The 13,213-nt window shown below is 43.1% G+C and overlaps 1 protein-coding gene across 1 annotated transcript in view; it reads left to right on the forward strand.

Annotated features, from left to right (window-relative positions):
• LOC122946699 (phosphoglycerate kinase 1) overlaps nt 1-13,213 on the forward strand; it is a 34,711-nt gene that overhangs the window by 511 nt on the left and 20,987 nt on the right. Inside the window, exons 2-6 of the mRNA XM_044306476.1 lie at nt 5,119-5,169; nt 6,690-6,845; nt 8,013-8,157; nt 9,708-9,811; nt 11,991-12,110. Of these exons, the coding sequence (XP_044162411.1) occupies nt 5,119-5,169; nt 6,690-6,845; nt 8,013-8,157; nt 9,708-9,811; nt 11,991-12,110 (576 nt within the window). The remainder of the gene's footprint in view (nt 1-5,118; nt 5,170-6,689; nt 6,846-8,012; nt 8,158-9,707; nt 9,812-11,990; nt 12,111-13,213) is intronic.

Raw genomic sequence — 13,213 nt, forward strand, 5'->3', positions numbered from 1 at the left:
CACAGGAAGATGGTTTCACAACCAGTCATGATTGCTTTACGTAACGGCACATTGCAGTCTCTACGACCAGACTATGAGGCGTAACTTTTTCATCCTTTTGGTTGAATCAATGGGCGTTCTATTTTTATTTTTTTATTTTTATATTGGTTTCCCATAGCCGTGTTCATAAATGTCATTGGTGGGATTCTGTTATATAGATCTTGGGGAGACCCACCACAACCTTGTAAATAACCAGGTTTCTTGACTTCTGAATGGTCCAGAGCACCATGCCTTCATTGTGATGGATGGTTCTTCACCAACCCCTCATTGGGGAAAGACTCCCGTTGATGAGACAAATTGATTTGGTGATCCCTACCATGCAGTAAATGGAGTGGTGGTCACGTATCCGAGCTGCTGCTACCTCCAACTCTATGCAACTCCAAGAGCTCGTTGAGCACAGTACTTGGCTTTTCTTTGGCAGCCCCATGGAGTTGAAGGCAGTGCACATGTGTGACCACCACCCCAGGTACTCCGGAACCTCGTTCTTGTGATCTCTGAAGGTCCCAGTGGTCAGTTCTCCACACATCAGATACTTGCCCCTTATCCTAAATTCTTATGGTGGGACAACACCACCAAGCAAGTAGACCAATCAGTCAATTACATCACTAATGTGGTCTAGTATAACCCTGCAGAACACTTTCAAGGCTCAGGGCATCCTCTTGACTTTTCAAGTTCCTCCCATTCTGGGAACGAAGAGTACTATGGTGAGGGACCAGAAGATGTTCATGGGAAGTGATTGTACAAGGTGTGAGCCCAGCAGTCATGGAGGGTGGCATCCTCATTAGAAATGAGCGAATTTCATATTTTGAAATTCGTTCAGGCTTTTTTTGAAGGTTAAAAACAGAACTGCGTTATGGATTCCGTTACCACGGACCATAACCTAATTCTATGACAGAACGCCTTTAGAGGCATTCCGTTATTCATTCCATAATAATAGAAGTCTATGGGCTGCAAAACAGATCAGTCCCGTTTCTGTTATGCAGGGGAGTCCTCTCAGCCCATAGACTTCTATTATGGCGGAATGCCTCGAAAGGCGTTCCGTTATGAATTCCGTCATAGAATTGTGTTATGGTCTGTGGTAACGGAATCCATAACACAATTCTGCCTTCACCACCAAACAAAGCGTGAACGAATTTCTTAACCTGAAATTTGCTCATCTCTACTCATCATGTTGCTGCTGTTCTCTTCTGTCCCATCTCTTCCTGTGAAGGGCAGACTGAAGGTCGGTGGTGATGTCAGAACATCTCATGGGGAAAATACTGTCATTGACTTTCTTCACCAGTGCAGCAAAAGCCTGTGAGAAGAGGACCTCCCAGTATGAAGGCCCCAGTCAATCATGGCTTCATTAGTTTAGCTGGAAATTGCATATCAAATATTGCTGGATGTTTCGCCAATGTGTTATAACGCAGGGACCTGGACTATTCACAAAGTCTGTAGGCTTCCCAGCACCTGGTCTGATGTGCCATTCATAATCTGAGCATCTTTTTGTAAAAGCCCTAGTTTATCGATGGATATGTGATGCATGTCTGATCCCTGGGAGCTCACAGATCACTAGAACCGGGGTGCTGAGCCCCCATCCCTCCTCGCTCTACAACCTCAGTGAGGAGGGTCTGAATGTAGAGATGGTCCATGTAGTGTCTACCGGCAGGAAAGTTTGTTTAAAAAAAGTAATAATAAAAAATAAAAAAATCTTCAATTTACCTTTCATCTTCAGATTGCTTTCCTAAGATTTATTTGCAAGTAGTAAGTGTAGGTGACCTGAAGGAGTAATTTGTCTGCCTGTTCTAGTGGAACGTGCCACCCTGACCCACACACGTGTGCTTTTGTCATGAAGGGCAAGATGATTCTGGCCGGCATCTTTCTGAAGACTAAAATAGCACAGCGGGGATGACTAGGCCTGGTGTAACCTGCGCAGGGCCGTGCACGTATACTGATTGTGTTACAACCTTCAGCAGGAAGTGCTGGTGCCACAGCGAGCCACAAGAAAATGTTCTTCTAGCACGTGGCTTAAAGGGGTTCTCCGGAAATGAGGATATTTTAGCAAGTGCCCTCAACTGGAACTCCATGTTCCGTTCCCTGCATTGTCTGCATCCGGCTTGGCGTGGACATTAAACGCATGCTCCGCTGCAGCCAATGATCTGACCACCAGTGGCACCTTTCCCTTTTTTCTTCCCCGAAATGCGCCAGCAAAATATTTAGTCGTAAGTCCGCAGGGAAATATAAAATGTGTTTTGTTTTTTTTTTGCATTGTTTTTTGTTTGTTTCCCTTTATGTGCTGTTCAGTAAGCATCTCTATAAAACTGGAAAAAGAACAGCCCAAAAGCTTGGAAAAACGACGTAGAATACGCTACAAAAACTGTAGGCATCCTCAGCGTTTTAGAGGGACAACTCAAGAACTTCTTACTGGTGATTCGACTCACTCCTACTTGGAGAACCTGTCGCCTCTCCTGACATGTCTATTTTAGACACTGCTTGCATCTTCCGATTCATATTACTCTATGTTGTGCTGTTCCTTTATTATTCCTGCTAGAAGTTATGAATGAGTTACTGGTGGTTTGCATTAAAAGTCTTGGTGGGTCCCTGCACAGTGACACTGGCAGCACTGCTTGTAGAGTGTCAGACTGTGCAGGGACACACCCCAACTGGTAACACAGATCTGGACCTTTATTGCAAACTGCTAGTAATCATTCATTACTTCTAGGAGGAGTAATAAAGGAATGGCACAACATAGTCCTAAGAATTTTAATCGCACTCCCTTTAGGCTGGTTTCACACGGGCATTGCGGAAAAAGGTGCGGGTGCGTTGCAGGAACATGCATGATTTTTCCGCACAAATGCAAAACATTATAATGCGTTTTGCATGTGCGTGAGAAAAACCTGCATGTTTGGTACCTGAACTTCTTCACAGAAGTTCGGGTTTGGGTTGGATGCTGTGTAGATTGCTATTATTTTCCCTTGTAACTATAAATACATTCTGAATACAGAATGCATAGTACAATAGGGCTGGAGGGGTTAAAAAATAAAATTAAACTCTCAATCCACTTGTTCGCGCAGCCGGCATCTCTTCTGTCTTCTTTGAGGAATAGGACCTTTGATGTCACTGTGCTCATCACATGGTCCATCACATGATCTTTTACCATGGTGATGGATCATTTGATGAGCGTAGTGATGTCACCACAGGTCCTTTTCCTGTGCACAGCAAAGATGAAGACCGAAGAGATGCCGGCTGCGTGATCAAGTAGATTAAGGTGAGGTAAATTATTTATATTTTTTTAACCCCTCCAGCCCTATTGTACTATGCATTCTGTATTAAGAATGCTAATTTCCTTTATAAAACAGACTGCAAAACACTGGAAGCCATATGGTTGTGTGAAAGAGGCCTTAATAGACCAGGATACAACGTGCAGTGAGATTCCTTGATTGGCCATGTGGATGTGTGAATGGCCCCATTGGCTTCTATGGCCCGTGTGCTGCCATATTAAAAACTATGGAAGCTCTAGCCAGTATATTCCTGATGTATGGTGGCCCATTCTGTACTTTGAAGAAAGCATTGTTTGTTCCAGGTAACCTAGTTTCCTGTCTTACATTTTGAAGCCTCTCCCTTTGCTGTCTGTAATTTTGCCAAAAAGACAGCGCTTCCGCTGTGGGAGCTGAGTCACCCTGCGGCGTGCTGAAGGGATTAACTCTTCAGTCTATCACAAGCCAGGTAATAACTGGGCAAGGCAAGCCTGCCTGGCGAATAATTACACTTGTTACATGTGGTAGAGGGCACGCTAGACGGGGTGTGCCCCCGGCCCTTACAGAACTAGGTGCTGCAGGGTGTCACAGCGGAGTGGGTATCTAGAGGTGAATGTGCTACATACAGGATGGAAACAAACCTGAGGGATTTGTGTAGATGGTGAAAATGGGTCAGGAGGGTCCAAAGTGAGAAAACAAACATGGGGAAGTTGTACATGAGCATATCTGTTAAAAAACCATAGCAATCCTGGAGCACCCCTTAAAGGGGTTGTCTCACTTCAGCACATGGCATTTAGCATGTACAGAAAGTAAATACAAGGCACTTGCTAATGTATTGGGATTGTCCATATTGCTTCCTTTTCTGGCTGCATTTTTTCCATCGGTTACAACCACCCTGCAATCCATCAGTGGTGGTCGTGCTTGCACATTAAAAGGCGCTGTTCTCTGGTGGGCGGGACTGTGGGAGAGCACATGTGGAGCAGCCCCTGCCACCTCATATCTGCGCTACAGCGGTAGACATAACCCCTGGGTACGAGCAATGTATAATGTGATGGAAAAATGAATCCAGCCAGCAAAGGAAGCAATATGGACCATCTCAATACACTAGCAAGTGCCTTGTGTTAACTTTCTCTAAATAATAAATCCCATTTGCTGAAGTGAGACAACCCCTTTAAGCCTGTCATATAGGCACATAGGTGTAATGTATCCTTATTTCTGAACTAGTTTTGATAACTTATTGGCTTTCCATAGGAGTAATAATATTGTAGAATCTCTTACCAGGATGGCTATAGTACAGTAGTCTGTACGCTGTGATGGCTGAACAGTGGATGTAGCCGACTAGGGGTTTTGGTGATCTCTACGGCTTTGACATCACCGTTCAGCCTTTCCGTTCTCCTGCCCAGTTTAGGAGAGTAAAGGAAGGATTCGGCACATAACTGAGCCAAACGGAGCCCTTAGGACCCCATAGACTATAATGGGGTCCCTTATGTTTCCACTCAGAAGAAGATTTTGGAGCGGAGACAAAAGTCGTGCATGCAGGACTTTTGTCTCTGCTTCAAAATCATCTTCTGAGCGGAAACATAAGGGACCCCATTATAGTCTATGGGGTCCTAAGGGCTCCGTTTGGCTCAGTTATGTGCTGAATCCTTCCTTTCTCCTGCTCTTAAACTGGGCAAGAGAATGGAAAGGCTGAACGGTGATGTGAACAAAGCCTTACTATACTATGAATTAATGAGCTATTTGCATGTTATTATTTGTTTATTTAGATGTTTCTGAATATTTGACTTTGAAGAAGATTCCTGGAATATAAAGTTTACTATAATGTATTTTTTTTTTTTTTTAGGGTTGACTTCAATGTTCCCATGAAAAATAACCAGATTACTAACAATCAAAGGTAAGCTGCTGCGTCAGTGACTTTCTGCCCTCATCTCCGATGGATGACGTGTAGGGTAAATGGGAACCAAGGCTGGACGATTAATTGAATGAATTAATTTTCCCAGTTTGAAGCTGTTTCTTGCTAAATCGCCAAAACACACATTGCAAAATGGAGCACGCCATTTATTTATCTGCCTCCAAACCTCCTCAATCTCCACTTGTGTCTTGGAGAAGCCGGTGCCCGTCAGTCACTAAGTTCGGGTGAATCACCGGCCTCGGGTGAATCGTGAAGATACTGCCAGGTGACATCCTCACGTGCTTCACCGAAGTGTTCCTGTGTCATGTGCCCCCTTAAGCCCTGCATGTGTTTTTATATTTAAAGGGATTACCCCACGACTAATGTAAAAAATGGAAATCGGACATCGTCTTGTATATGAAAATATTTGTAACAAAGCTAGACCTGGCCCTGTACCTCACATGGACCCAGAGATCTCCCCATTAAATTGATCTGCTAGATTTATATCAAGCTGGCAGCGCAAGGGGAGTGTCTTTGTCAAGGGGACTTGTCCGTGCTCTCCCTATCACAGCTCAGGAGGCAGTTGAAGGATAAAACTGAGCATGTGCGGCCTTCTCAGTGAGCAGGACAAAGAAATAAGAAAAAGAACAAACAGCAGGTGGCGCTATACAGATATATTTTATTAAATAGCTCAGAATACAAAAATTTAAATTACATGCAATTACAAAAGTATTTAGATCCAGGTGCTGGTTTGAAAACTGAATATTTTTTTTTTTTTTTTGTGACCACCTCTTAATTAATAAAGTTGAAATAATCTGACTGGCTGTGACTATTTAATGGTTTCTCAGTAACAAAGCAATGGCTTCATGTCAGTTTGTGGGGAAGGGGGTGGTATAAATTGTATACTCTAAGCCTATAATTGCATGGCTTTGTACAAGCTCCATGGCTTTTGACAGCAATGACCCCCTATTGACTTATAATGGGGGCTTCCTCTAGGTGCCCTGGTATTCTTGTCATGAACGATAACTCTGCAGTCTATTCTTGTGGTCAGAAAATACATACATGTTGTGGAGGGGGAGTGAGCCGCAGCTGGACTCCTGTAGCGGTGGCTTATCTTCTCCCCTGACAACTAAAGGATCGTGCATGCTGAAATGAAACCTTCCTTACTCTTTTTATCTGGCATCAGGGGAGGATCAGGAGGCTCCATACACAATGAGTGAGTTTGGCTGACATTAGTCGAACATGTATGATGCCCCTGTCCCCCTAAAACTCACTATATTGACCTGCCAAGACGGACCTTCTTGGGTGCTTGGCTGGTCACCTGCTCTTGGGCACATGTGACATCCACGTATGTTTTCTAGATGTGTCTGTCCATTACCATTTTCATTGCATTTGCTGCTCTGTCTGCCCATCTGAATGGCCTACGTTGTTTGTTCAGGCATGATGGTCGTAGCTTAGGTTGGAAATCTTCTTGGTTTGCTAAACTGCTGATTTCTCATTTTCTTTCTGTCACTGATCTCCAGGATTAAGGCCGCTGTCCCCAGTATCCAGCACTGCTTGGACCATGGTGCTAAATCGGTCGTTTTAATGAGCCACCTTGGCAGACCAGATGGTGTCCCCATGCCTGAGAAGTACTCCCTGGCACCAGTAGCTGTGGAACTGAAGTCTCTCTTGAAGAGGTAAGTTTTTCATCTTTTAGGAGGGTATTTTGCCACAATTACATGCCGTAGTCATTGTATAGATCAGAAAACATGAAGCATGCATACAATTTACATGCTGCAAAAAAGCATTTCAGTGGAAAGTTATCACATTTACCTACATAGTACGGCACCACCTGGGGTTCAAAGTGTACAGCAGTGTGTATGTCCATATACGAAGCTGTAGTGCTGATGGTCACTCTCCACAGCCAGGGGTCTGCATAGTGATCCTCTTCAGTAGAAATGGCTTTCTGTCTGGCAGACTCCTTCTGCATGGGAAGTAAGAAGGGACAATATTGTCAGCTGCCAGGGGGAGATGGAGACTGATTCTGTCCAGAGCCAGCCTCTGGCGACACGAAGAGACACATGGAAGTAAGGTATATTCTAAACACTGTAAATTAATTTAGAATGGCTGGCATCCTTTTTTAGTATAAAATTGATTAAAGGGTGAATGATTTTAAATTGTAATTCTTAAAGGGGTTGTCAGCAACTTATCCCCTATGCACAGGATCCAACCATTGGGGCCCCCACCGATCATGAGAACTATGGCCTGTGTTCCACCTTTTATATAGAGTGGCGGACACTTGTGTATCTACTGCTCCAGTTAAACAGGGGGGACACTGCCCCTATTCTCACGACCAGTAGTGGCCCAGTCAGTGGTCGCACTACATTTTTACCCTCCCCACAACAGCACCATAATTAGGAAGGGTGGGGTCTGGAAAATCCGATTACTGGTAAGTGTAATCATCATATATTTATTTTTTTATTCCAGAGGAGTAAAAATACTCCTCTTACCATTTTTGAGGAGTGTGGTTTTTTTTTTTTTTTTTTTTTTTTTTTTTAAGCTGAGGGAGTACAAAGTTGCAGTAATTCATATAAATATGTAGGCCTTCATTATAAGTGCTTGTTCACATCTGCTTTGGAAGCTTCGTTTGGTGCATCTGTTGCAGATTCTGGACTGGACAAAATAGCCTGAACAGGAGTCTATGACGCTTGTACAGGCGTTATTAAAACCTCCGGGCCCAGTGCTCGGACCCCTGTGGAGAGGTAGGTATAACTTAATATGACTGGAATACCCCCGTTAACATGTCTTCATGATGGAACAATCATATTTGGTGTTGAGAACCTTTTCATACATTCGTTGTACAGAGATGTAGTGTTCCTGAAGGACTGTGTGGGAGCAGAAGTCGAGGCCGCATGTGCAGATCCAGCCCCTGGGTCCATCCTTCTCCTGGAGAACTTGAGATTCCATGTGGAGGAAGAGGGAAAAGGCAAAGATGCTGCTGGGAACAAGGTCAGTGACTGTACATGAAATCTGAAGACTCCTTCATGTTGTAAAATGAACCGGCAGGCGCTGATCTGAGCACTGTGCCTCTTCTTGCTTTCATCATCTCTGTTCTACTTTCCTCTGAAAGCCGATCTTGTGGGGTACAGACCCCAGTAGGGATAGTTCACAGGCAGGCTTCTGTCCATATGCAGTCCATGCTTACAACAGACTGAATCCAGACCAACTAATTCCAACAAGTAAATGCACATGGTCATTGTTCTTCACGAAACTATCTGTGCATTCAGGAAAAATTGCAGCTCGTTCTGTCTTGAGTTTATTCACGTAGGACTGGCCCATTCAATGGGTCAAAGAAAAACAGACTGTACATGCAAGGCATCTCTCTTGAGGCTAGTGAGAAATATAAAACTGATACAATCCTGATTTGAAAGAAAAAAAACGCAGTCATCTTAGATGCAAAACCATTAGTTTCCCACTGAACAGACCCTGACGTAGTCCGAGTCCTTCATGTGACCGGCCGGGTATGTACACCACCTGCTTTGACAGCCAAGCAGAGCTGATGAAGGCTGGAGAGGTGCAGCGCTCAGAGCTTCTGCTCTTCGCTTTAGAAAAGTTTTTAGTTGCCCTTTAAACCTGATCCTATCTGTTGGGCTTATGACCTCCTGACATTTTACTGAAGGTCAAGTAAAGAGCCTCTTCAACGTTTTTATTTTTGGCATGGCTGACCTGGTTTAACACTGTCCTGGAGTATTTCCCTTACTGTACAGCTGGATGAATACTGGCCTGTACGTCTGACCTTTACTGGCTGAAATGGGAGAACCAGTATGTGAACTTTTAGAGGGTTCACTTGTACATGATATGTGGAGACCTTCAGTCTCTTCCTTACTACCAGACAGTACATCTTTTCTGTTCCTCTTAATGCATCTTCAGATCGGCAGTTTTCAGGGTAAAAATTCCATTAAAGGGGTTATCCAACAGTAAAAAAATTTAACAGACTTTCAGAGTGGCTGGACCTGTGAGGTCCATATTTACCTGGTCTGCTGGATTTCACCTGCATCGCTTTATGGGCACCTCCGCAGGTCCTGGGTCTCTGGGAATTGACGTTCTGTTAATGGGCGTCTCATGACTCCTGCAGCCACCTATGCGATATGTCACAGGGTCGTGCGGTGACCTGTCACCTGTGTGGCCAGTGATTGGCTGCCGAGATCACTTGACCCCTGTCAACAGGATGTTGACTTGCAGAGGCGGCCGTGGAATGATGCGGTGGGTACTAGGTAAGTATGAACCCCACTCCGAAGGGGTCTATTAAAAACATTGTGTTGGATAACCCGACTTGACTAAGCGCACTGTACCCTGGCATGTCTTTGTGATTTCTTTAGTTATGAAATATGGCATGTACATTTTGGACTTGTAGGAGAAATCTAAATCTTATTTGCATGGGTATTGATAATGTGTTTGGAAATCTCACACTAATCCATTACTTGGTGCCATGATCTGGTATGGCTGTCAGTGTGTCGGAGCATCCGTTATAATAAGAATTTCCACCCTCTTACTTTCAGACCAAGGCAGATCCTGCAAAAGTTGAAGCTTTCAGAGCATCTCTGTCCAAACTTGGAGACATCTACGTCAATGATGCCTTTGGGACTGCACACAGAGCTCACAGGTAACTGAGCTTAGTAAATTGGTTACTTCCCCTGTGTACCGCAGTCTCAGGAGTACCGCCACGCTAGCTGTAGAACCAGTAGGGAATAGATGCAGTCGCTTCAACACAACTAAATGCCATATGTGTCTGAACTTCTTTGATCTTGGGGAATTTAAGGTCCAGGATGCTCTTTTATTTATGGTTTAATAAAAGCAGCATTGGGTACTGCAGACCTGCAGAGGATAGATCATCTCCTGCACCCTCCAACAGACGGCACTACAAAGGTGGACATTTTCCATCCTTCTAGTCTGTTTCTTGCCATATTTAAAGGGGAATATGTCCTCACAAAACATATTGTTTAAGTCATGTTTTTATGTTCAGTATATCTTTATTTTTAAATTTTCCATGTCTATCTATATTAACAAGAAGCATAAAATCCTGCCAAGCCTAATGGGCATAATTTATTGGTCTGTAGAGAACACTTTACTACAGTTACCTGCTTATCTGTAATCCTGCCTGTAATATCACCTCTGTGTACCGATAAGACAGGATCCACCTTTCACAATAGGTGATTGTCAGAGCTTCTCTATTCTTTCCTTGTACAATAACCTCTGCATAGGTCACAGAGCATGCCTACAAAACTCTCCTATAGAAACCAATGAGGTCCCCTTCCAGACCATTGTCTACGGACCATGGAGCTGCCATAAAGCAATTATTTAAATGCTGGTAAGAACAACTCTGGCAAGATTGCTGCCCCCATAATCATGTTTAGGAAATAGAATTTTAAAAAAATTGCAATCAGAAAATAAAAACTGATTAGAAAAAAGGATGTCACGATCTGGTTTTAATTGAGGGGGAATTTTTTTTTGACACATTTACTTTTAGCTGTGTTTGGTGCAATTATCATTCCCGAAAACTAGTGCCTGGGTTGAGCACTGATCTGCTGCCACTACGCTGGCCTAAAATGTCTGCCGGCTATGTGGCTTGGGTTGTGCCAAATGAATTTTCCCCATTTGCCGGTTCATAGAAAAGTCCTGGTAACAACTGGATGGCTGCCAACTTGCCAGCTGGTACCCGTTTTTTTTCTATTCTAGCCTCTGCTGTGATTTCCAGTGAGAAACTTCATATATTACTTTGGGTTTTCTGCATGAGTACAATTTCACAGTATGTGAAGCTATGTTTGGTTCAGGGTAGCGTTATGGCTCCTGGTCTTCCCTATGGCCTCATAGCTGTTTTTTATTTAAAGGAGTTTTTCAGCCATAATTGTTCAGCACGGTCCACTGGTCATGTGATATGTTGGTGTGTAGGACCCATAGCAATTGAGAGGAGCGGCTTTGGGCATGCTCATTGCTACTACATTCAAACCTCATTTAGAGGTGACAAAGGATTAGATCCTCCATTCTCGTGATCAGTAGAGGGGCCAACTGGTTAGACACCCACTTATTACATACCCAGTAAATGGATACCTCTCTATCTTATCAAATATGGCTCTTGACTTTAAAGAGAATCTGTCGGCAGCTTTGACTATGCCGAACTGTTGAAAGCAGTAGGTAGGGGTTGACGAGAGCAGGACAAACATAACTTTTGTGAAGATTTTCTCATCAGGGGTGGTTAAAATATGAAGTTTTATTCTACAAAATTTCTCTCAAGTGCCCAGGGTGGGTGTTCACTGTGACGTGTTCTCTGCATTGAGCTGCTTTACAGCCCCTTCCCTCTGCTCTGAGTGACAGCTGTACTGGTCTCCTGTTGGATGCTATAGTTGTCATTTAGAGCAAAGGGGGTGGCTTGAAGCTGCTCAATGTAGAGAGAACTACAGTGAAGCCTCACTCTGGGCACTTGAGAGAGAGCAGAATTTGGTAGAGTAAAACTTCATATTCTCACTACTCCTGAGAATCTCCACAAAAGGTAAGTTGATGTTGTCCCCAGCCACTACCTGGCACCTTGAGCAGTTTAGCATGGTCAAAAATGACGGGCTTTTTTTTTATTTATTTTTTTTAGGATTTTTGCAGTTTGCAACCAAACAATGGTAGTGCTCCAGTAGTCAAGCTAGCCTCCTAATCCAATCTTCAACTGTATATCCTTGCCTCATCTTTCATGGATGGCTGCTGTTGGTGTCATCAGCACTACTGCGGCCACAATCCTGTAGGAATCCATGCACCAAGACCTGCCTTTTAACATGGTGTTTCTCCTCCTCTTCCAGCTCCATGGTTGGAGTTAATTTGCCCCAGAGAGCTTCTGGCTTCTTAATGAAGAAAGAGCTTGACTATTTTGCCAAAGCTTTGGAGAACCCAGAGAGACCATTCCTTGCCATTCTTGGAGGGTAAGTAAGCATAAATGAGTGCAGCCTTTCATAGCTTTCCTCTTTGTCTCAATGTTCATTGTTTTTGCACTTTCCTTTTTATGAAGTGTCTGCATCTTTTGGAAGACTGCTCTTAAGGCAGGAAATATGTTATTAAAATGTTATAAAATAGCTACTCATAAGTACATTTTAACCCCTTAGGGACACAGCCTTTTTACACCTTAGGACCAGGCCATTTTTTGAAAATCTGACCAGTGTCACTTTAAGTGATGATAACTTTAAAACGCTTTGACTTATCCAGGCCATTCTGAGATTGTTTTTTCGTCACATATTGTACTTCATGACACTGGTAAAATAAAGTTAAAAAAATATATTTTTTTGCATAAAAAAAATGTCAAATTTACCAAAAATTGGGAAAAATTAGCAAATTTCAAAGTTTCAGTTTCTCTACTTCTGTAATACATAGTAATACCCTTAAAAATTGTGATGACTTTACATTCCCCATATGTCTACTTCATGTTTGAATTATTTTGGGAATGATATTTTATTTTTTGGGGATGTTACAAGGCTTAGAAGTTTAGAAGCAAATCTTGAAATTTTTCAGAAATTTACAAAAACCCAATTTTTAGGGACCACTACAGCTCTGAAGTCACTTTGCGATGCTTACATAATAGAAACCACCCAAAAATGACCCCATTCTATAAACTACACCCCTCAAGGTATTCAAAACTGATTTTACAAACTTTGTTAACCCTTTAGGTGTTGCACAAGAGTTATTGGCAAATGGGGATGAAATTTGAGAATTTCATTTTATTGCCTAATTTTTCATTTTAACCAATTTTTTCCACTAACAAAGCAAGGGTTAACAGCCAAACAAGACTGTATCTTTATTGCCCTGACTCTGCCGTTTACAGAAACACGCCATATGTGGCCGTAAACTTCTGTACGGCCACACAGCGGGGCGTAGAGTGAAAGGTGCGCTGTTTGGTTTTTGGAAGGCATGTTTTGCTGGACAGTTTTTTTTGACACCATGTCCCATTCGAAGCCCCCTGATGCACCCCTAGAGTAGAAACTCCATAAAAGTGACCCCATCTAAGAAACTACACCCCTCAAGGTATACAAAA

This window comes from Bufo gargarizans, chromosome 9, assembly GCF_014858855.1.
Source record: "Bufo gargarizans isolate SCDJY-AF-19 chromosome 9, ASM1485885v1, whole genome shotgun sequence".
In the NCBI taxonomy this organism is placed as follows: Eukaryota; Metazoa; Chordata; class Amphibia; order Anura; family Bufonidae; genus Bufo; species Bufo gargarizans.